This window comes from Sciurus vulgaris (assembly GCF_902686455.1).
Source record: "Sciurus vulgaris genome assembly, chromosome: 11".
NCBI classification, from domain to species: Eukaryota; Metazoa; Chordata; class Mammalia; order Rodentia; family Sciuridae; genus Sciurus; species Sciurus vulgaris.
The window spans coordinates 39406721-39429357 of NC_136472.1; the positions used below are offsets into that span (position 1 = coordinate 39406721).

Consider the following 22637-nt stretch of genomic DNA (forward strand, 5'->3'; position numbering starts at 1 on the left):
GTGCCTCCCTTTTGCTAAGGCTGGCTTTGAACTTTCGATCCTCCTGCCTCAGCCTTCCGAGCCACTGGGATTATAGGCGTGCGCCACTGCACCAGACATTTTAATTTTTAAACATCCTGGATTTGTGAATTCTAGCCTTTCTCATATCAGGTAACTGAATATCAGTGTTGCACAGTGTCTGGATTTTTACTTTTTTTCTTTTGGTACTGGGTATTGAACCCAGGGGTGCTTTTACCTCTGAGCTACATCTCCAGTCCTTTTTATTTTTTTCTTTCAGTCCTAGGGATTGAACCCAGAGGCCCTCTACCACTGAGTTCTGCCTGTGCCCTTTTTGTTTTTGTTTTTGTTTTTAATTTAATTTTATTTTTTGTACTGGGGATTGAACCCAGGGTGCTTACCCACTGAGCATTATCCCCAGCCCTTTTTATTTTTTATTTTGCAGCAGGGTTTTGCTAAATTGTCTAGGGCCTCACTTAGTTGCTGAGGCTGTCTTTGAACTTGCAATCTTCCTTCCTCAGTCTCCCAAGCTGCTGGGATTACAAGCATGAGCCACCATGCCTAGCCCTTTTTTATTTTGAGACAGGGTCTTGCTAAGCTAAGATTGGCTTTAAACTTGTAGTTCTTCTGCCTCAGCCCCCCTAGTCACTGGGATTACAGGTGTGCATCACCATTCCTGGCTGTTGTTCTGTTTTGAAACTGGGGATCAAACTCAGGGCCTTCAGCATCTAGGCAGGCTTTCTACTACTGAGCTATACCCTTAGCCCACATAGTCTGGGTTTTTTTTTGTTGTTGTCTTTTTGTTTTTGTTTGTTTGTTTGTTTGTTTTTAGTTTTCAGTGGGACTTTTATTTTATTTATATGTGGTGCTGAGGATTGAACCCAAGGCCTCACACATGCCAAGCAAGTGCTCTACCACTGAGCCACAGCCACAACCCCAGCCCCAACATTGTCTGTGTTTATATTGATTATAATGAAAGGGATACTCCTAGGGTTTTTGCAAGGATTTTAGAGTCTCCATATTGTGTTGGTATTTTTTTTGTGAACTATTCTGGGAAAAATATACTTTTTATAAAACTCTTTGTGTCAGGGATGGTGGGATTGAACCCAGGGCCCCTTACATGATAGATAAGCACTTTACCACTGAGCTGTATCCCCAGTCCATTTTTATTCAGTGCTTACTCATCTCTAAATATTCATGTACACACATATTGCACTTCAACCTCCTGTGAAAGGATACCTTTTTGGAATTATTTTTCCAGTAGTAATAATCAGTTGCTATGCATCTCTCTCACTTAATTTCAGTGATGTGATTATTGTTTTCAGTTTGTTAGATATGAGGTTGCATCCACCAGAAACAAGAGTAATATGTTTTGTTTTTTCTTAGGGTATCAATATTCACTTAGCTAAAAAAATGATTGAAGATCGGAGTAGAGACTACATGAATGCTAGGCGAGTGGCAAAGGTATGGAATTCCATCAAGTCATTTATTTATTTATTTATTTTGAGTATTCAATTATTTTTGAGTAAACCATTCAATTCTCAAACCCTCACATACATAATGTTCTTTTACAAGTGTTTAAATAAAAAGGAAAATGCATTTTCATACAAACAGAATTACAAGTATATATTAATAGACTTTTCAGATTACTAACCAAGTTGCTAAGATTTCATTTACATTGTTCTTAAAGCTGTTCAATGAGAAAAAATGTGGAACACTTCATGAATTTGCATACCATCCTTGATCAGGAGCCATGCTAATCTTCTCTGTATTGTTACAATTTTAGTATATGTGCTGCTGGTGTGAGCACATATTATTTTAATAATTATTGAGTCTGCCATTTATATCTAGACTTTCCCTGTCTGATGTTAGTTACTCTTGATATTTCAGTCATTAGCAATCTCAACTAATGTGGATTAATCTCAGTTGACATCATCACATCTGTCTGAAGAGATGATATATTTGAAATCAAATTCTTCTTTGCAGGCATGTTAAAGGACAAAATAGAACAAATTGGATTTAGAAGAAATTATTATTTAGAGACTGTTGAAACAAGGTTCTACCTAGAACTGATATAGTGGTTCATACCCTTCCTTATATTTGCTCATAAGAAAACTGTACTACTCTGCAGTCAGAGTATAGTTATAAAATAACATAGTTCTCAGGGACAAATTTTATAGTGTGCATGTCTTTCCAATCATTGATATTCTTAGAAGTTAGGAAAAATACAAACTGTTAAAATTTAAAAAGATAACTTCTCTAAAGATGGCAATAATCCACCAAATCTTCGGTCATGTTATTTGTCAGTTGGTACATCCTAAAGAGCCACCTCCTAGATTGCCTCCAGAAAGGACCCCTGGAAGGTCTTTTCACCCACTCCTGGGAACCCATTCATGCATGGGTATCTTTTTGCCTCCCCTTTGTTTTTAGGTTATGTTAACAAAGTGGTATTTGGAAAAAATAGGCATTTGAACAAAGTATTCCAAACTGATCCTCTCCATCCCATACATCTGAGTTGCTACAGTGTCACCAAAGAATTTTAAATGCTTTTGTTTAGGAATATGAAACAGTAATGAAAGGCTTGGACCGCAATGCCCCTTCAGTGCCTCCTCAGAATACTCCTCAAGAAGCTCAGCAAGTAGATATGTGGAAGAAGTATATACAGTGGGAAAAGAGCAACCCTCTTCGTACAGAGGATCAGACTCTTATAACAAAAAGAGGTAACAAAATTAACCCTCCTGGGACTTGATATTGTCCCACAGATTAGTGAGGTGCTTTTTTATCCCTAGTCTTTTTTCTTATGTTCTCCAGACTTCATGTCTATAGATCTATCTCCATTTGCACTGCCTCCATGTTTTATTTTATCCAACTTTCTGTTAAGCATATTTAGTAAATTCTTCATTTCGGGTACTCTATTTTTCAGTTCTAAATTCCTTTTTTATAGTTTCCATTTGTCTTTGAGATTTTATATGTTATCATCTTCTTCTTTAAACCCTAGAACAGTGGTTGTAAAGTCCTCGTCTGCTAATTCCAACACTAGGCTATTAGCCATCATGAGATGATTTCCTTTGACTGCTTTTTCTCTTGACTATGTGTCAATTTTTCTGTTTCATTACTTGTCTGAAAATTCCCATTTTTTCTTTTGGATATAGTACAAATGTACAAATGAAACATTGTAAAGACTTTGGATTCTTTTAACTTCCACAGAAGAATGTTGAGTTTTATTTAGTAGAAAGTTAAATTTATTGACAGATCACTTACAGTGGGTGAGATTTGGTTTTATACTATTAAGACAGGTCTGTTTTAGTTTTATCTTTAAACTTAAGGTAAATTTCTTAGTCCTGGAACATAATCTTTACTCCTAAAACATAATGGAAAATCCATTAAGGTATTTACTCAAACCATTGGGATAGAATTCAAATACCAAATTTGGTATCCCTTGCAATAGGCAACTGCTAAGATATCTACTCAAATCATTCAGTGTTTCAGCTTTGCTTTCTGCTGGGCTCTTTGTATTCTTTCTGACATATGTGTACTTCAGGGATTAGTTAAAGATTGGAGGACATTTGTCCCCAGATAATCCAGCTCTGGCTCTTTCCTTTTGGGAATTTCCCGCTGCTCTCAGAGCCTAGAACTCTTTGAGCCAGTAAGACTTGAGTTCTAGCTATCATAGAACTACATGGGCATGGATGTGCCCTTTTAAAGGAAGAAGACATATTAAATATGAATTCCACCCAGTGTAGTTACCTTTTCTCCAAGGGATCAATCTGTTCAGATTACTCTTTCCTTTCGGTCACTTTGTGGTACTTAAAATTTGTATTTTATTTTATTTTGAGATAGGGACTCACTGTGTTGCCTAGGCTGGTCTTAAACCTGTGAGCTCAAGTGATCCTCTCAAGTAACTGGAACTGTAGGCATGTGCCACCATGCCTGACTTTCTAGTACATTTTTAAGAGTTGGTTTTTGTACTTTTATTTCCCATTTCTTGAGATAGGGAGTGTACTGGAAATTGAACTCTGGGCCTCATGCATACGAAATTCCTCCATAGAGCTACACCCAACCCTGAGTCCTGATATTTCAGAAAGGGTAGTCTGATTCAAACTACTCTGCCACTGCCCAGACTGAATTGGCAACTTAGTGAATTCATCAATCTTGCCCTACTCACTCACCTATAGGTCTTTGTAAATATTGCTTCCTTTGCCTATATCATTTTTTAAATCTACCCCTGTCCTTTCTCTGGTCCATTTATTTTCAATTTATCCTCTTTTTTTTTTTTTTAACTCAGTACTGGAGACTGAACCCAGGGCCTTGCTTATGCTAGGCAACCACTGAGTTATTCCCATTCCTCATCTGATTATCTTCTATCCCTTCTTCAGGTTCTGCTTTAGATGTCGGTTTTTTAGTGAAGCCTGTCTTGAGTCTGTAAACTGTTAAATCCTACAGTTGTATGATGGAATACATCGTACTTCTCTTATCCTAGTAATTTTTATATTTACTTCCTTAATGTCTATCCTCTGTATACTGCAGACTTCTTGAAAACAGGAGATCTTATTCACTAGTATACTCACAGTGCCTTTCATACTCTTTAGCATATAGTTGGTGATCAGTAAATATTAACAATAAATGATGAACAGATGTGGCTTGGGTGGATGGTGGTGACATAAATCACTAAAGCTTTTGATTTCTAACTTACCATTTATTATTGAGTATTGAGCCTTATAATTTACTTGTGATGCTTTATTGATAGTTTAAAAATAGTATTTATTTTAATTGAGTGTTGTTTGTACATGTCTTCCCTTAGTAATGTTTGCTTATGAACAGTGCCTGCTGGTCCTGGGCCATCACCCTGATATTTGGTATGAAGCTGCCCAGTATCTTGAACAGTCAAGTAAACTGCTCGCAGAGAAGGGAGTAAGTATGCCACGCCCCATGGGCTTTTTGTGATTTTGATATGGCAGTGATTTGCTGAAAAACATAGCACTGAATTTGGTAACAAAGTGTTGTTGGAAATTTTAAACTCGTGTCAATATGAATCTTAGTGACATCCATATGATTAGAATGCTTAGAATTAAAAATAGAGTGGCTGCTTTTTATTATATTAAAGTGATGAACCAAAATATTTGCAGGATTATTCTATAAGTTAAAATAATGGTGGGCTATGGGTGTAGCTTAGTGGTAGAGCATGTGCTTAATAAGTACAAGGTTCTGGGTTCCCTCAGCATTAAAAAAATAGGAAGAAGTCTTGGAATTGTTAGAATTCTGAGAGTGTCATGTGTGTTTTCTTACATACGTATATTTAAAATTAAATGCAGCTTTATTAATTTTAAACACTTTCAACTATATTGAAATTGTTGAAGATATATTTTCTCTTTTTTCTTCTAGGACATGAATAATGCCAAACTATTTAGTGATGAAGCTGCTAATATATATGAAAGAGCCATAAGCACTTTATTAAAGAAAAATATGCTTCTTTATTTTGCATATGCAGATTATGAAGAAGTGAGTAAAAATGTTTCAAACTTTATAATTCAGAGTTTTACTGCATGACTAAATTCTTTTCTGGATCCTTCTTTGCTGAGCATATTGCTTTTGTTAGCCAGAGATGATACAAAGTGAACAGTTGTTAGTTCTTAGCTCATATTTTATTTATGCTCACTGCAGGAGCCATAGTGTTTGTGTTGAGGGGTGGGGATACAGGCCCCTGTATTCCTTAGAACTGCATGGTTTTGTGTGTGTGTGTGTGTGTGTGTGTATACATATATATATATGTATATATATATATATATATACACATATATACACTTCTCTTCTACTTCAGAGTCGCATGAAGTATGAGAAGGTTCACAGTATATATAACAGACTTCTGGCAATTGAGGATATTGACCCCACCTTGGTGAGTAACTTTACAAATCTTTCTTTCCTACTTTGACAGTCTGATTTAACAACAAAATAATTTATATGTGGTAAAATATACTGCTTTTTTTTTTTTTTTTTTTTTTTTTTTTTTTTTTTTTGGTGCTGGGGATTGAACTGAGGGCCTTGTGCTTGTGAGGCAAGCACTCTACCAACTGAGCTATCTCCCCAGCCCCATGATTCTTGATAAATAACATTGAGTCATGGAACACCAGCACAATCAAGATACAAAACATTTCCTTCACCTTCCTCAAAATTCCCTTATGTGACCTCTTTCTTGGGCATCGTTTTCGTGTCCCATTTGCTGCTGAGTGCTGAGTTGAACTCTACTCCATTGTTTTTCTTTTTAGCACAATAGTATGAAACAGCTACAGAGGGGTTTCTCTAACACCCTTTCCTTGTGATCGTGGTCAGAAGCCACTTTGTGCCACATACTTGTTGCTAAATAAATATTTCTTTTTAAATAAACAGAGATAGGAGAAATGGAAGGGATTTGACAGAAATTCATTTTATCCTGAATCTTGCTATTGCAGTGGTTTTCAGAGCCCTGAGGTTCCGCCGAAGTACAGTGACCTTTCAGTAGGTGGGAAAGGTAGAAGCCTATGATGCTAGGTCCACTGCCTTATGTCATCTACACAACACTGCTTCTTTTGTTTCTTTATATTGGAGTTCTATTGCCCTAATTACTTGTATTTAGTCATCATTTAAAAACTCACTTAGCTAATATATCCAGCAAAAATTGCTGGCCTATGTGTATTGTACTAGACTGCAGCAATATGATGGCAAACTAGATAAAATTCATTTCCTTGAAGAATTCATATAGTTCATCCATCCATCCAAACTAACCAGGTCCCTACTAACAGTCATTAGTTCATAAACAAACACTGCATATTTATTATGGGTGGGGCACTCTGCAGGTGTTAGGTATAAATGGATCATAAATAGTTTATCAGTGAAGTTCTACTATATTGTCTTTGGAAAATAAAATAAATAAAATAAAATAAAATAAATAGTGGGATTTCTAAATAAACCAAGAAAATGCCAAGTTAAACATAAAACACAGCATTAAATCCAATATTGAGTTTCATAGATATTAAAATTCATTAATAGAGTCTTTTCTAGTACTTTCACAATTTTTTCTTAAAATTTATATCTACTTAATTTTTTTTTTTTTTTTTTTTTTTTTTTTTTTTGGTACTGGAAGTTGAACCCAGAGCCTTAATCACTGAGACACATTCCCAGCCCTTTTTATATTTTTTTATTTTGAGACAGGATCTCACTAAGATGCCCAGGGCCTCACTAAGTTGTTGAGGCTGGCTTTGAACTTGTGGATTCTCCTGCCTCAGCCTCCTGAGCCACTGGGATTATAAGTGTGCTCCACCACACCCTGCTGTTTAAATTTTTAAGCAAATTTGTATGACTTTGTGTATTTAATTATTTTTTTCTGGTTCTGGAGAGTGAAACTGGGGTTTCATGCATGCTGGTCAAGTGCCACTGACCTATATACCTAGCCCAATATTTATTTATTTATTTATATTTATTTATTTATTTATTTATTTATTTATGGTACTAGGGATAGAATTCCCCCTTAAAATTTAAATTGCATAGTCCAGAATTAAATATGGTGATGACTGTACAACCTTATGATTATATTTAAAACCATTGGATTATATACTTTAAATGGTAAATGTTGTGATATATGAACTATATCTCAATAAAAAACAAAGCACCTCAATTAGTATGCATCCCTAATACCAAAAAAAAAATAGTTTATGGATTTAATAGTGCATCTTCTATAATCCTACTTTCTAATTTCTTGGGTATTAAGGATTGCTTTCTTTTTTCTTTTTTTTTTTTTTTTTTTTTTTTTGTGGTGCTGGGGATCAAACCTAGGGCCTTGTGCTTGCAAGGCAAGCACTCTACCAACTGAGCTATATCCCCAGCCCCAGGATTGCTTTCTTATATAGGAAATATTAGCAGAGGAATTAGGTAAGCTGGTGATGCTACAGAGATCACATTCTGCCTAATTTGTATAATACAAATATATAATTTTTTTGCAAAGGTATATATCCAATATATGAAATTTGCAAGGAGAGCAGAAGGTATCAAATCTGGACGAATGATATTTAAAAAAGCAAGAGAAGATACCAGAACCCGCCACCATGTCTATGTTACTGCAGCACTCATGGAGTATTACTGTAGTAAGGTAAATACCGAAATACTTAAAGATGAAGTAATCTTCTTTATCTGAAAACATTAATTAAAAGAAAATAGTTCTTGGGGCTGGGTATTTAGCTCAGTGGCAGAGCATTTGCCTAGCCCGTGCAAGGCCCTGAGTTCAGCCCTCAGACCTGAAAATAAAAAAAAAGTAGTTCTAGTTTCTGTCATTAAGCTTTAATTGCTTCATTTCATAAAGGATGTCTAAGTGTTTCTGTGTAAAATGATGTGGAGTGTTAGCCAAATCACTAGTTCCCTGCTATTTATGTGTGTCTTTATGCCTTATTAAACTCCATATTTCCTTTTATTTTACTTTTTTCTTTTAAAAAGATAGACCTTGCTCTGTTAGCCAGGCTGACCTTGAAGCTTTGAACTCTCAGGTTCAAGTCATCCTGTTGTCTCAGCCTCAGGCAGCTGGGACTACAGGCGAGTGCTGCCATGCTGTTCCTTAAACCTTGTATCTTTTTTGCTTTCTTTCTTTTTTTTTTTTTTTTTTTTTTTTTTTTTAATACTGGGTTTGAGCCCAGGTGTTTTACCACCAAGCTGCATCTCTAGCACCTGCCCCCCGACGTTTTTGAGACAGTTACTTAGGCTAGCCTGAAAGTTGTAATATTCCTGCCTCAGCCTCCCAAATTGCTGGGATTACAGGCAAGTGCAATCATGCCCAGTTTAAACTCCATATTTCTATTTTCTATTTTTTTTATTTATTTATTTATTTATTTATTTATTTATTTATTTTTGGGTACCGGGGATGGAACTCAGGGGCACTCAACCACTGAGCCACATCCCTCCAACCCTATTTTGTATTTTATTTAGAGACAGGGTCTCACTGAGTTGCTTAGCGCCTCACTTTTGCTGAGGCTGGCTTTGAACTATTGATCTTCCTGCCTCAGCCTCAAGAGCTGCTGGGATTATAGGCGTGCACCACCATGGTCAGCTTATCTATTTATTTTAAACCCCATATATCTGAACCTAAACTCCACTGGCTGATTTTTAGCGCAGTAATTTTTACTTAACATGGTTTTAGTTTTCATTTTAATTCTTTCATACCTTGTCATATTTAGAAGTTGCAGTTTTAATATTCTTCTGAGTATTTTATCTGACATTTCATAAAAATCAGTACTTGGCTGTCTTTACTTGTAGGATAAATCTGTTGCCTTTAAGATTTTTGAGCTGGGACTAAAGAAATATGGAGACATCCCAGAATATGTCCTGGCCTATATTGACTATCTCTCTCACCTCAATGGTAAGTTAATTCTAGAAGCTATAATGGTTACTCAATATTAAACCATCTGAAATTATGTTGCTAGGTTTTTCCTTCTTGAATGTATTATAATTTTGACATCACATCAAAACCAGGCACTTAATAGTCACCCAAGAAACATTGGTGGCCTATCCACCAAGAGTTGAATAATGGTAGATGCCTTTTGACTGCAGAATGGGCTTTGATAAGTAAAGTTCTGTTAGTAGTAGGATAAAGCTACAAAGTCAGAGTAAGGAGACACAGAGTTGTTGATATTCATTTCTGATGACTCTGGGCAACTCATCTCCCATCTCCTAGAGGGAAACTGACAAAAATAAAACCTCAAAGACTGGGGAGGTAGCTCAGTGGTAGAGCCCTTGCCTAGCAAGTACAAGGCCCTGGTTTGATCCCCAGCATTATCAAACAAAACAAAACAAACTCTAGCCACCAATACTCAGAGATGTCCATGTAGTAAAGTAAAATACTTTGCAGCTACTGGGAAAAAATTTTAAAGGATACATTATGTTCATTAGCATCTTTATTTTTATTCTCCTGTTACAATGACAATAATACAACCATCCTTTACTGAGGTCCTAGTATTTGCCAGGCACTGTGCTAGGTAATTCATTCATCCATATGTGTGTGTGTGTGTGTGTGTAAAACTTAGTCTAGTTACCTATAGTCTAGGATATGCAACTTCTTGACAAAATAAACATTGTGTAAATATTGTGTAAAAGCTGGTTTAAGAAAGAAATATACATGGGCTGGGAATATAGCACAGTGGCAGAGCACTTGCCTGGCATGTGTGAGACTTGGTTCAATCCCCAGTACCAGCAAAAATAAACAAAAAAAGAAATATGCAATTATGTGTAAATAATTATAGAATTAGATATTATAACCATATTTTAATGATTTTAATATTTCAGAAAAATATAGCATCCTATTATACTAAAAGATGAATAAAATATAGTATAATAATATCTTAAGAGTCAAAATTAAATATGAGGGGCTGAGGTTGTGGCTCAGTGGCAGAGTGCTTGCCTAGCATGTGTGAGGCACTGGGTTTGGTACTTAGCGCCACATAAACATAAACAAAATAGACATGCTGTCCATCTACAACTACAAAAATTTTTTTTAAAATAAAATATAAATTAAATATGATTTTTAATTTCAGCTTAGTGACTCTACACTCTGGAAAAAGATTTAACTTCAAAAAGTAAGATAGTAAGGCATTTAATTGATAAAGAAATTTTCTTGAATGAAGTCCATGTTCCTCACTAATCTTAAACTATTTTGCTTTATATTTTTTTAGAATAGTTACTAGTATGTGTATTTCTTACTATTTTCTTAACATGAGAATGATATCTGATGTCGATATTGTTGTTTCCCAAGTTCAGTATCTTAGATAGTTCCTTAGATAGTCAAGAATTTATTCATTGCCTTCCTTTACTAAGGTCCAGGAATACACAGATGACTAGGACTCCATTCTTACGGTCACAGAATACTTCCATGTAGAAATACAATTGCATCACTAGTCTTCACTATGGCATCGTTCTGAAGTTAGCTGTATAATCTTACACTGCAATTTTCTCATCTGCAGAATGGTCAGAATAGGAATAACTTTCATAGAATTCTTGAGGATTAAATCAAATTTTGCATGTCTTTGACTTAACACCTGAAATGTGGAAAGCAGTCCATAAATGTTAACTATTTTTGATCATGATAGTGAAATGTGCTAAATACAGCCCTGAATGAAGTATTTTGGAAGCACAGAGAAGAGAGTTCTAGAGCTGTGCCATACAGTTATGGTAGCTACTAGACTATTAAGATACTGAGCTAGGCCAAATGATGAAGTCACCACTAGACTATTGGGTGTGATAGGCCAAAACAAGGTGTTCTCTAAGTGTAAAATATGCATCAGACTTCAGATTTAGTATTTTGTTTTAAAAAAAGGAATATAAAATTTCTTAATTTTTCATATTGATTGCATGTTGAAATAAATAAACTATATTAAAATTAATTTCTCATTTCACTCTTGAGTAGCAGAAAATATATTTTTAAAAATATTTATTTAGCTGGCTGTAGTGGTACACACCTGTAATCCCAGCAACTAGGGAGGCTGAGGCGGGAGAATTGCAAGTTTGGGGACACCTCAGCAACTTAGTGAGATTGTCTCAAAATAAAAAACATTTAAAAAGGACTGGGGATATGGCTCAGTGTTTAAGCAGCCCTGGATTCAATTCCTGGTACCAAAAAAATTTTTTTAAATTTGTTTTTATTTTTGTGGTACTGAGATTGAACCCCCCCCCCAGGGGTGCTCTACCAATGGAGCTAGACACCCTTTTTATATTGAGATAGTGTCTTGCTAAATTGCCAGACTGGCTTCAAATTTGGTATCCTCCTGCCTCAGTTTTGCAAGTTGCTGGGATTACAGGTGTGTGCCACCATGCCTGGCTCAGAAATTTTAAATTACATGTTTGGTTTCTATTGTATTTTTTTGGACAGTGCTGTCCTAAAGGGTGTCATAGAAAAGGCCTCGTGCATTGGGTCTTGAAAAATGAGAAATAGCTGGGCATGGTGGTGCATGCTTAGAATCCCAGTGACTCAGGAGGATTGCAAATTCGAGGCCAGTCTCAACAACTTAGAATATCTCAAATAAAACTGGGGATGTGCTCAGGAGTAGTGCACCTCTGGGTTCCACCCCGAACCAAATACCAAAACAGAGAGAGAGAAATGAGAAGTAGCCAGATGAAGAGAAAAAGGCATTATTCCAGGCAGAGAACATGGCACGTAACTATTATGTGGAATGGTAAAAGTATGTTGGAGCAAAACTTGGGATAAAGCAAGAAGGGTAAGATTCAGTATTTAATTAACATTTTTAAAATATATTTTTTGAAGTATAGTATGTGAAATTGAAAGTTGTGAAGATGGTGCCATTGGCAAAATACATTTACTCTCTCTCGGGTTTATCCTGCATAGGGATGTGGAGCAAACTGAATAACTACCTGAAGGCAATACAAACCAGCCACTCTGCGAGAGAATTTTTTTTTTCCTTTCCTTTTTTCTGGGGCACTTAACCACTTAGGGCCTCACTGAGGCTGACTTTGAACTCACAGTCCTCCTGCCTCGGCCTCCTGAATCACTGGGATTACAGGCAGGTGCCACCAAGCCCAGTTATGCTAGATATTTTTATTTATTTATTTATTTATTTTTATTTATTTATTTATTTATTTTTTGCAGTGCTGGGGATTGAACCCAGGGCCTTGTGCTTGTAAGGCAAGCACTCTACCAACTGAGCTATATCCCCAGCCCAAGATATTTTTAAAATAACTTTATTGAGTATAGTTTACATATCACAAATGCACCCATTTGAAGTGTACAATTCAGTTGTTATTAGTAGATTTACTACTATATTCTTAAATTTTAAAAAGTCCCTTATAGTTTAACAAGTGTCTTTTCCCCACTTTCAATTGCAGAGGAACTCCTAACATTAAAATTTAATCTACTTCTGGCAACTAGTTTTTAATTCATTTACTATTTGCTTCTCAGTCTAGATATTATTGTACTTCTACAAGATGGTAAAATAAAGAAATGAAATGTAGAGTAGTCCTGGTGTCTTAAAATAAGAAACTCAATTGTAACTAAGTTTGAACTTGCCATCCTTCACGTTCAGTGTATTTTTTAATGTTAGTAGTCTGAGTATTATAATGTCAGCAGGCATGTAATTATCATTATTTTTGAAAGACAAATGGGACACCTTATTCCAATATCACACTGTATTGCAACTGCAGTGTGGCACAGAGATAGCCGAACTAGAGGTAAAAGACCTGGCTTCTAGTTACAACTCTGTTGTGTAATGACGACAAACCAAACCAAAGTCACTCAACTGTTTCGAACCTCAAGTTTCCTCAACTGTAAAAATCAGGTGTGACAATAGTTTACCTTTCTGCAGAGGATTTTTGTGAGGATTAAGTTGAGATAATGCTTGTGAAACTACATTGTTAAATTGTAAAACTGACCTTTTTTAATATTTAAAATCTGTTAAATATCCTAGAGGACAATAATACCCGAGTTTTGTTTGAACGAGTTTTAACATCTGGAAGCCTTCCTCCGGAGAAGTCTGGGTAAGCCATTGTGAACATGTGTCAGTCAGGTTCTGAGGGCAGCTTAATCCGCCAGTGAGGATCTGTGTGAATGTCTGCCTGAGTGGGGTTTCAGGAGAAATTTCGCTTTTCTCTTGAGGTTCATTTTACCTACCTGTAAGATTTTCATACCTGATTATTTTTTCCATAATGATTAGAATTGTTTTGAGAGATGCCTTCATAATTTATTATTAAATATTTAATATCTTTCTCACTTAATATCTCTAGAAATTGATATAAACATGTTAGAGAGGAATTCTGAAGTTTTTACTTCCCTTAATCCAAAGCAGACTGTTCTTACATATTCAAAGTTTGTTTTACATATTTTGTCCCCAATTTGGTTTTGACTCTTGTCAGTTGTACCAGAGGAACAACATAGTAAATGTGTTGGCATCTTGGGTTTAATTTCCAGCTCAGCCCACGTAGACACTGGGCACATTTTACAACCTCGCCAATCCTCACTTTCTTACTGAGTCACAGTAATGTCTACCAGTGTAGGATTTTTCTGATAGACCTGTACCTGGTATATCATAGGCACTCAATATATTCTTTCATACATTTAAGCAAACTCAGAGCTTTAATATTGGCTGTTAGAATAATGATGAGACACAATTTGTCCCAAGTGATCCACATTCACATGAAAAAATAAAAGACATATTAGATTTTAGAATGTATTTTTATTCATATATTGGATGAAAAATGTATTCTATATTTTATTTCATGCTACTAAACAAATTCAGAAGAAATTAGAAATCTTTCTAGGTTCCTTTTCTAACTCTTCCACCTAGAGTTTACCCTAAGTGTTTCTTGATGATTACAAAGAATGGGAAATTATGTTAAATAAGAAACAACTCAAAAAAAAAGCTTAAATTTTCAAATATTTAGGGTGAAATATTATACCTATATTTTACTTTAAATGCTTAAATAAAAATAAGATTGACCAAATCTGACAAAATATTGTTATTAAATCTGGGAAATGGTATATAGGTATTCACATACTCTTCCATTTTTCTATAGTCTGGAAGTCTTTACAATTAAAAAAAAAAACATAATTTAGGAAGAAAAGGGGAGAGATTCAGACTTTTTTTTTTTTTTTTTTTTTTCCTTTTTGGTAAATGGACTCCTTGATGCAAACCCAGAATAACTCTAAGCATTGATTGTATTTGTTTTCTTATAGAGAAATCTGGGCCCGGTTTCTAGCTTTTGAAAGTAATATTGGTGATCTTGCCAGTATACTCAAAGTGGAAAAAAGACGGTTTACAGCATTTAAAGAAGAGTACGAAGGCAAAGAAACTGCTTTGTTGGTGGACAGATACAAGTTCATGGATCTGTATCCTTGCTCTGCAAGTGAACTAAAAGCACTAGGTTATAAGGTATGTACTCAGAATCAAGATGCCTGTATTGTCTTTACTTTTCCAATATTTTAGAAGAGTTTGTGGATACCCATCATTCTAAATGAGTAGATTCTGAAATATAAATTTAGTTTTAGAATAGATTTGTAAAAAAAAAGAAAAAGATTCAGTGATTTTCTTGGTTTATGAAATATTGAGTATCAAAAGTAGCTGAAAAAAATGACAATTAAAATGAGATTTTCAATTTGTTTCTGAAATCATCAGTGCCTTATATCTTATGTTCTGTGAGTGAGTAGAAAAGTGTGTGGAGGGAAGAAAAAAAAAATTCTGAATGTCATCTTAGGTGCTATTTTTTCTAATAATTTTCATCAAATCAATGAACGTGTTTTGACAGCTCTTCAACCAAATGTAGTTCCTGCTCTATTTTGTAAAACATAATGAAGAAACATGACAACTTGTCATAAAATTTCCTGGGAGATTTGTAGCCTTAAAACAGCACTCATTCAGCAGCCCTTAGGGGAATAGCTCACATAGGAATGGAACTCTCCCGTGTAGACCACCCAGCCACAAACAAACAAATCTGATCCGGGAACCAGTTTAGGTCAAGAGGAAGGATTAATGTTTATTAATCAGAAATAGCCCTTGCTGAGAAAGCAATCATTTCTTGATCTTTCTGTGCCATGTGAACAAAGATCAAGATGGAATCCAAGGGTGAGTCAGATACTCCGGTGCCTGCTTGGTTGCTTTATGCCAACTAGCATTAGGGTATTCTTGACCACCATTCTTCTTTTCCTCACTGACCAGACTGAAACTGAGAAAAAACTACCCATAATTCAGACATTTTCCTGTAGTGGCAGCCCTAGTTCTGTGCCAGTCCCTTGTTCCTGTTCTCAACCATGGGTTCTTAGTGTTCATGGAATAACTGCTCAGGAATAAGTAGCTTCTACTTCTTGTTTACTTAATTAAAAGGCAAAGACATTTTAAGACTACTTTATTAGAAAAAGGCTATTTGAACTTTCCCAAGTTGAAAATGAAAATTAAGGTTAATGAAAATAACGTGTTATTTTCCATCCTGTGTTTGTTGCTATTCTTATTTGGTAAGAATTAATGTGCTTCTTCATGTGGTGGTCGGTAGCATGTTACGTACACGAGTCAGAGAGAAAAGCAGTTCCCATTGTGCCAAGTCATTTAGATTTGCCTATATAATACCAGATGTCACCAACTGTCTGAGTAAATTTGAGAAAGTGAAATGGGACAGGGCCTGTTAACAGGTGACTGTAGTACTCCTTTGACATACCTTGGGAGTTTTCAGTCCTGACAGCATACTGAAAAGATGCCTCTGGACTGGTGGGAGGTCAAAGGCCAGGCTCCTAAACCTCTATTTCTTATGAGAAATGTGACCCTTTGAGCTGTAGTCCTTTCTAAAAAAATGGAGTTGTTATTATTTGCCTCATCCAAGAGGGAAACTGACAAATGGTGGCTGTTCAATATATGTTCCTTTTTCCCTGTAACAGTGTGTTGAGAATCATTCTTCAGGAGCGAAATCTTACTCATGAGCATAGGTGCTGGCAAACCTTTTATTTGTGCCTTTATGTAGCAGGACCTCACCTAACCAAAAAGACAGATGTTGTTCAAGTCTAGTGGAAAGGAGGTTCTAAAGAATATCTAAAATCTTGAATTTTCCTCCAAATCACCCTACCCTCTATTTGCTGTCATCTTACAATCTCTCCCACAAGAGCTTGGCAAATTTGTCACCTACCTGGTGACACAGTCTAGTGATCCTTAGATGGGGTTGGGGTAAGGTTATAGAACACCAGGTCTTCAGAGCCAGGAGCTATCCTTTAAGTAACAACCTTCACCATCGTTGAACTTCTTGCATCTCTCTCTCCATTCTCTTCCTGTGGTTTTAACCCAATTATTCTCACAGTATCCTCAAGATTGTAGAATTGTGCAATTATAAGACCCTTTTTCAGGTTTAGGATTCTTCTGTTCTGCATTTTCAGGATGTCTCCCGTGCTAAGCTAGCAGCTATAATTCCAGACCCAGTTGTAGCTCCTTCTATAGTGCCTGTTCTGAAAGATGAAGTGGATAGAAAACCAGAATACCCTAAACCAGACACCCAGCAGATGATTCCATTTCAGCCACGGCATTTAGCACGTAAGCCATGACTTCAGATCCAGAGGCTTCGGTGTGTTTGTGGATTTAAATCCAAGGTGTGGGGGGAAAGTAACATGGCCTTTCTGTTATAGGTTAATTATTAGACTTAGGGTTACTGACAAGTGAATTGGCAGTAATCTTTGAATGAGAGAAACTAAGAATGTCCTAAAAAACAAAACTCTCTGTGGTCCAGATTCTAGTAACCCATTTTGGGTAGTGATACTTAGTTTTCAGAAATGCTGTAGGTGCAGCTCACTTGAATATCTGGAAACTTAATTTTGGTGTTGTTATTTGGTATTACTTATAGTTACTAGATCCTTTTTAAACAAGGCCCTTCTGATTAAATATGCTATTGATGAACTGCCTCTAAATAGGACTGATGAACAAGTGACATGCGCAGCTCAGGAAGTCCTTGACAAAAACTTACTTTAGCTCAGCACCTGGTTGCCTTACACCAAGTCACTTGTCACTTTTCTGCTTCCCAGTGGCCATGTGGCTGAGAATGCATTTCCTGTCCCACCTATTGAGTTGGTCAAGCCGGTAAAGCACTGACAGCGTTTAAAAAACATCCAGAACAAAGCAAGACCTAGAAAATCATTATGTGCAAGTTGCTTCGTTTTAGCTCTCCCATCCCACTGGGTTCATGCTTTCCCTCTCTCACAGCTCCAGGTTTACACCCTGTCCCTGGTGGAGTGTTTCCAGTGCCCCCTGCAGCTGTCGTTTTGATGAAACTTCTCCCTCCTCCTATCTGTTTCCAGGTTTGTTCACTATTTTCATGGTATATACTGTTCTGTGGGTTCTACTCATTGGTGCTTTTCCTTTTAGGAGAAATGTAAAATACTTCTACTTTAACTTGTCCAATAACTGGAGATTAAAATTTGTGTTAAAATAGGGTCCTTTTGTACAAGTGGATGAACTGATGGAAATTTTCCGAAGATGCAAGATACCAAATAGTGAGTAGTGAAAACTCCGTGTTTGGTGTGTAATTCACATTATGGTCTCCTAGATGGTCATTCTTTGCTGCTGAAGTCTTCCACCAGCTAGCCAATTTGCAGAATTACAATGAAACCCAGGAGTGGACTGGACCCTCTTGAATAGAGAGACTTATTCAGATTCTACTTCCACTAAGTAAAATGTCACATAAGCTTATCTTTTCTATTCATGTGAACATGCACTATCCAATCTGGCTTGTGAAAATAATTATATTCGTTTTAATCACAGTTTTTGTTATTTCCCTTAGTTTAGAATCAGCAATACTTCCCTGCCTTGCTAATGGGCTAATGAGCTAAAACACATCCAAAGTAGAACACAGTAGCATAATTTTAAACACTGTCCAACAGTCCTCTTTGCTGTTTCTGTAGCTGTTGAGGAAGCCGTGAGGATCATTACAGGCGGGGCCCCAGAGCTGGCTGTGGAAGGCAATGGCCCAGTGGAAAGTAACGCAGTACTCACCAAGGCTGTCAAAAGGCCCAACGAGGATTCAGATGAAGATGAAGAAAAGGGAGCTGTTGTTCCCCCTGTCCATGACATTTACAGAGCGCGGCAGCAGAAGCGAATTCGATGAAGCAGGCAAAAAAACCTGCCTCTGAGAAAACTCTTACCCAGGATTCCCTTTTGCCTCTTAAGTCATATGTTTAAAAGAGACAATACTTTGTTACAAGGTTCTTGGAAACAAAGTTGTATTGTCATTGGTGCCTCTATCATATGGTTCTTGAGAAAAAAACAAACCTGTGTGAATTTTAGAATATGGAACAGACCTATGCTCTAAGCAAGATTAGGTTTTCAAAAATGTGAGAACAGTACAAAATGGCAGAACCACATTTTGTTCCCTCTTCAAGGGTGTCTTGTATGTGCCGCTTGAAGATTTGTGAGTTTTCCACAGTTTTATTTTAAAAACTGGATGGCTTATGATTGTAAAGCATTTTATCACATTTTCTGAAAAACAGTTGTTCTCAGTTTGCTTATGTAGAGTCCTGCCTTATTGTTTGTTTTTATTTATGGCAGAATGTATGGAGTCTGTTTTGTAGTTTAAAATTTTAAAACAGTCCTTTAGAAAATAAAGGATTTCAAAAACATGCCTCCCTCTACTTTTTCATTCACATTTTATTTACAATAGCTACTTTATATTATTCAGCCATTCCCCCCCCCCCCCCCCGCCCAATACTGAGGATTGAACCCAGGGGTGCTCTAATACTGAACCATATTCTGAACCCATTTTTAATTTTCTGATGTTTTGAGACAGGGTCTCACTAGGTTGCCCAGGCTGGCCTTGATCTTATGATCTTCCTGCCTCAGCCTCTGGAGTCAATGGGATAAAAGACCTGTGCCACCATGCCCAGGCAGCCAATATCACTTCAAATAAATGGCACAGGGCATGGTGGCACATGCCTGTAATTCTAGCAACTCGAGACCGAGGCAGGAGGATTGTGAGCTTGAGCTTGAGGCTAGACTTAGCAACTTAGTGAGACCCTGTCTCAAAATCAAAAATAAAAAGGGCTAGAGAGGTAGCTCAGTGGTAAAGCACCCCTGGGTTAAATTCCCAGTAACAAAATGATAATAAAATAATAATAATAATAATAGCTCCAGGAGGCCTATAATCTCAGCAACTCCAGAGGCTGGAGGATTGCAAGTTCAAAGCCAGCCTCAACAACTTAGTGAGGCCTTAAGTAACTTAGTGAGAACTTGTCTCAAAAAAGGGGGTTGGCTGGGAATGTGGCTCAGTGGTTAAGCACCCTGGTTTCAATCCCCAGTACCAATACATAAATAAAGGAAAGGTCATATACACTCAATTGCATGTCATTTCCTGGTCGTTTTGGGTACTCACAAAGGTTTTTTTTTTTTCCCCCTTCCCTAGTGCTGGCAATCAAACCGAGAGCCTGGCACATGCTCAAGCAAATATTCTTTTACCACCCTATCCCTTTTTTTATTTGGAGACAGTCTTAATTGCTGAGGTTGACCTCAGATTTTCAATCCTCCTGCCTCAGCCTCCCAAGTCACTGGGATTACGGGTGTACGCCACTATTCCCAGACCTTGAAAATATTTTTAAACAGTAAATTAAAAAAAAAAAAATCCTCAAATGTCTACATGTTTTTCCCTATTTAAATCTGAGGCAGGGGCTGGGGCTGTAGCTCAGTAGCGGAGTGCTTGCCTAGCACATGTAAGGCCCTGGGTTTAATCCTTAGTACTACATTAAAAAAAATAAAATAAAGGCATGCTGTCCATCTACAATGACAAAATTTTTTTTAATCTGAGGTATAAGATATTTCACTTTGCATTGCTCTTAAAAGCAGATAGCATTAAGGAAAATTATATCCAATTAACCAAATTATAATTATAATGAGCAAAAACTTGTCATGCAGATTCAGTCCAAAGAACTAAGTTTTGTTCTTTGGTAGTAACATTATCTTCTCTTAACTCATTTCTGGAAAAACTACTACACTGAAAACTAGTTACGCCTGAAGGATTGTGATTCAGAATGAAAGCTGAAACTCAGGAAGGAAACAAACAGAAAGGAGAGAAAAGGAAAGTCGTGTGGTTTCTATGAAACTTATATACTGAGAACATAATTTAGAATTTGAATTCAGATATGATTAAACAATCTTATATTTAAAAATCAGCTTTAGCTGGGTGCAGTGGTGCATGCCTTTAGTCCCAGCAACCTGAAAGGCTGAGGCAGGAGGACGGTGGGTTCAAAGCCAGCTTAAGCAACTCAGCGAGACCCTGTTTCTAAATAAAGGGTTTTTTTTTTGTTTTGTTTTTTTAAAAAAGGGCTGGGGAATGTGGCTTAGTGGCTAACTGCTCCAAACTACCCAGTACCCACCCCCCAAAAAAATCAGCTTTAAACTCCTGCATTAACTACCAGAACTCCAAAGAAGATGTTATAGCTATGCTGGCATACCTAGCAAAATAAAAAGTTATAGAATCTACCTACTAGTAAACGTAACAAAATTATACCACTGAAAAAGAATGAAAAAGATCACTTTTGTCAGCATATTGACCTTGGTTGATAATTAGGGATTTATTTGGTAACTGTTTAACCCTCTATGGGTCCATAGTTAATATATAAATGTTAAGAATTCCTTATGTTGGCAAAAGGCAGCATTTTTAACAAATAGTGCTGGGAAAACTGGTTATCCATATGTAGAAGAATAAGACTAAACTACCTCCCACCTTGTGCAAATATCAACTTAAAATGGATCAAAGTCTTAAGAATTGGACCAGAAATTATGTGACTCCTAGAAGAAAATGTAGGGTTCACACTCTAGCACAGAAGCACAGGCAACAACTTTCTCAATAGTACCCTTCAAGCTCAGGAAATAACGCTAAGAGTTAATAAATGGGATGGCATCAAATTAAAAACATGCTCAGCAAAGCAAACAATTTTAAGAGTATAAAGAAAGAACCTACAGGGCTGGGGAGATAGCTCAGTCGGTAGAGTGCTTGCCTTGCAAGCACAAGGCCCTGGGTTCCATCCCCAGCATCGCAAAAAAAAAAAAAAAAAAAAAAAAAAAAGAGAAAGAACCTACAGAATGGGAGAAAATATTTGCTAGCTACTCTTTGGACAGGATTAATATCTAGAATATATACAGAACTCAAAAAATATTAAAGAAAAAAAACCTATACAAGGGGTTGGGGATATAGCTCAGTCAGTAGAATGCTTGCCTAGCATGCACAAGGCCCTGGGTTCAATCCCCAGCACCACCAAAAAAAAAAAAAGATACAAACCAATAAATGGGCAAGTAAACAGGTACTTCTCAAATACAAATGGCCAACAAAACTAGGAAAAAATGTTCAACATCATTAGCAACTAGGAAAATGTAAATCGAAACTGAGATTTCATCTTACTCCAGTCAGAATGGCAGCCATTAAGAATATGAACAGGGCTGGGGAGATAGCTCAGCTGGTAGAGTGCTTGCCTCGCAAGCACAAGGCCCTGAATTTGATCCCCAGTACTGCAAAAAAAAAAAAAAAAAAAAGAATATGAACAATAATACCACCATTTGACCCAGTTATCCCACTCCTAAGTTTATACCCAAAGAACTTACAATCAGCATTCTATAAGTGACACAGCCACATCAATGTTTATAGCAGCTCACTTCATAATAGCTAAACTATGGACCCAACATAGATTCTCTTTAATAGATGAATGGACAAAGAAAACGTAGTACACATACACAAACACAGTATGGAATATTACTCAGTCTTAAAGAATGAAATCATGGCATTTGCAGGTAAACAGATGGAGGTGGAGAATATCATGCTTAAGTGAAATAAGCCAAACCCCCAAAAATCCAAAGGTCAAATGTTTTTTCTGATAAGTGGATGCTGATCCATAATGGGGGGCGGCAATGAAGGGACTTTGGATCGTGCAGAGGGGAATGAGGGAAGGGGAGGGGGTGCAGGGATGGGAAGGGCAGTGGAATGAGACGGACATTATTATCCTATATACATACATGATTACACTACCAGTGTGACTCTGCACCATGTTCAGCCAGAGGAAGAAGAAGGTGTGCTTCATTTGTGTACAGTGTGTCAAAATGCATTCTACTATCATGTGAAACTAATTAGAACAAACTGAAAAATTAAAATTAAAAAAAATATGAACAATAATAAAT

At 36.6% G+C, this 22637-nt stretch overlaps 1 protein-coding gene across 2 annotated transcripts in view; it reads left to right on the top strand.

Moving 5' to 3' along the window:
* The window catches only part of CSTF3 (cleavage stimulation factor subunit 3), a 73991-nt gene extending 54895 nt beyond the window's left edge, over positions 1-19096 (top strand). For both annotated transcript variants that reach the window (XM_079103076.1, XM_079103075.1), the window contains exons 9-21: positions 1384-1461; positions 2555-2717; positions 4799-4908; positions 5380-5496; positions 5816-5890; positions 7973-8116; positions 9271-9373; positions 13425-13494; positions 14690-14885; positions 16868-17021; positions 17685-17779; positions 17914-17974; positions 18383-19096. In XM_079103076.1, coding sequence (XP_078959202.1) covers positions 1384-1461; positions 2555-2717; positions 4799-4908; positions 5380-5496; positions 5816-5890; positions 7973-8116; positions 9271-9373; positions 13425-13494; positions 14690-14885; positions 16868-17021; positions 17685-17779; positions 17914-17974; positions 18383-18585 — 1569 coding nt within the window. In that variant the 3' untranslated portion in view covers positions 18586-19096. The remainder of the gene's footprint in view (positions 1-1383; positions 1462-2554; positions 2718-4798; positions 4909-5379; positions 5497-5815; positions 5891-7972; positions 8117-9270; positions 9374-13424; positions 13495-14689; positions 14886-16867; positions 17022-17684; positions 17780-17913; positions 17975-18382) is intronic.
* Positions 19097-22637: the final 3541 nt, after the last annotated feature.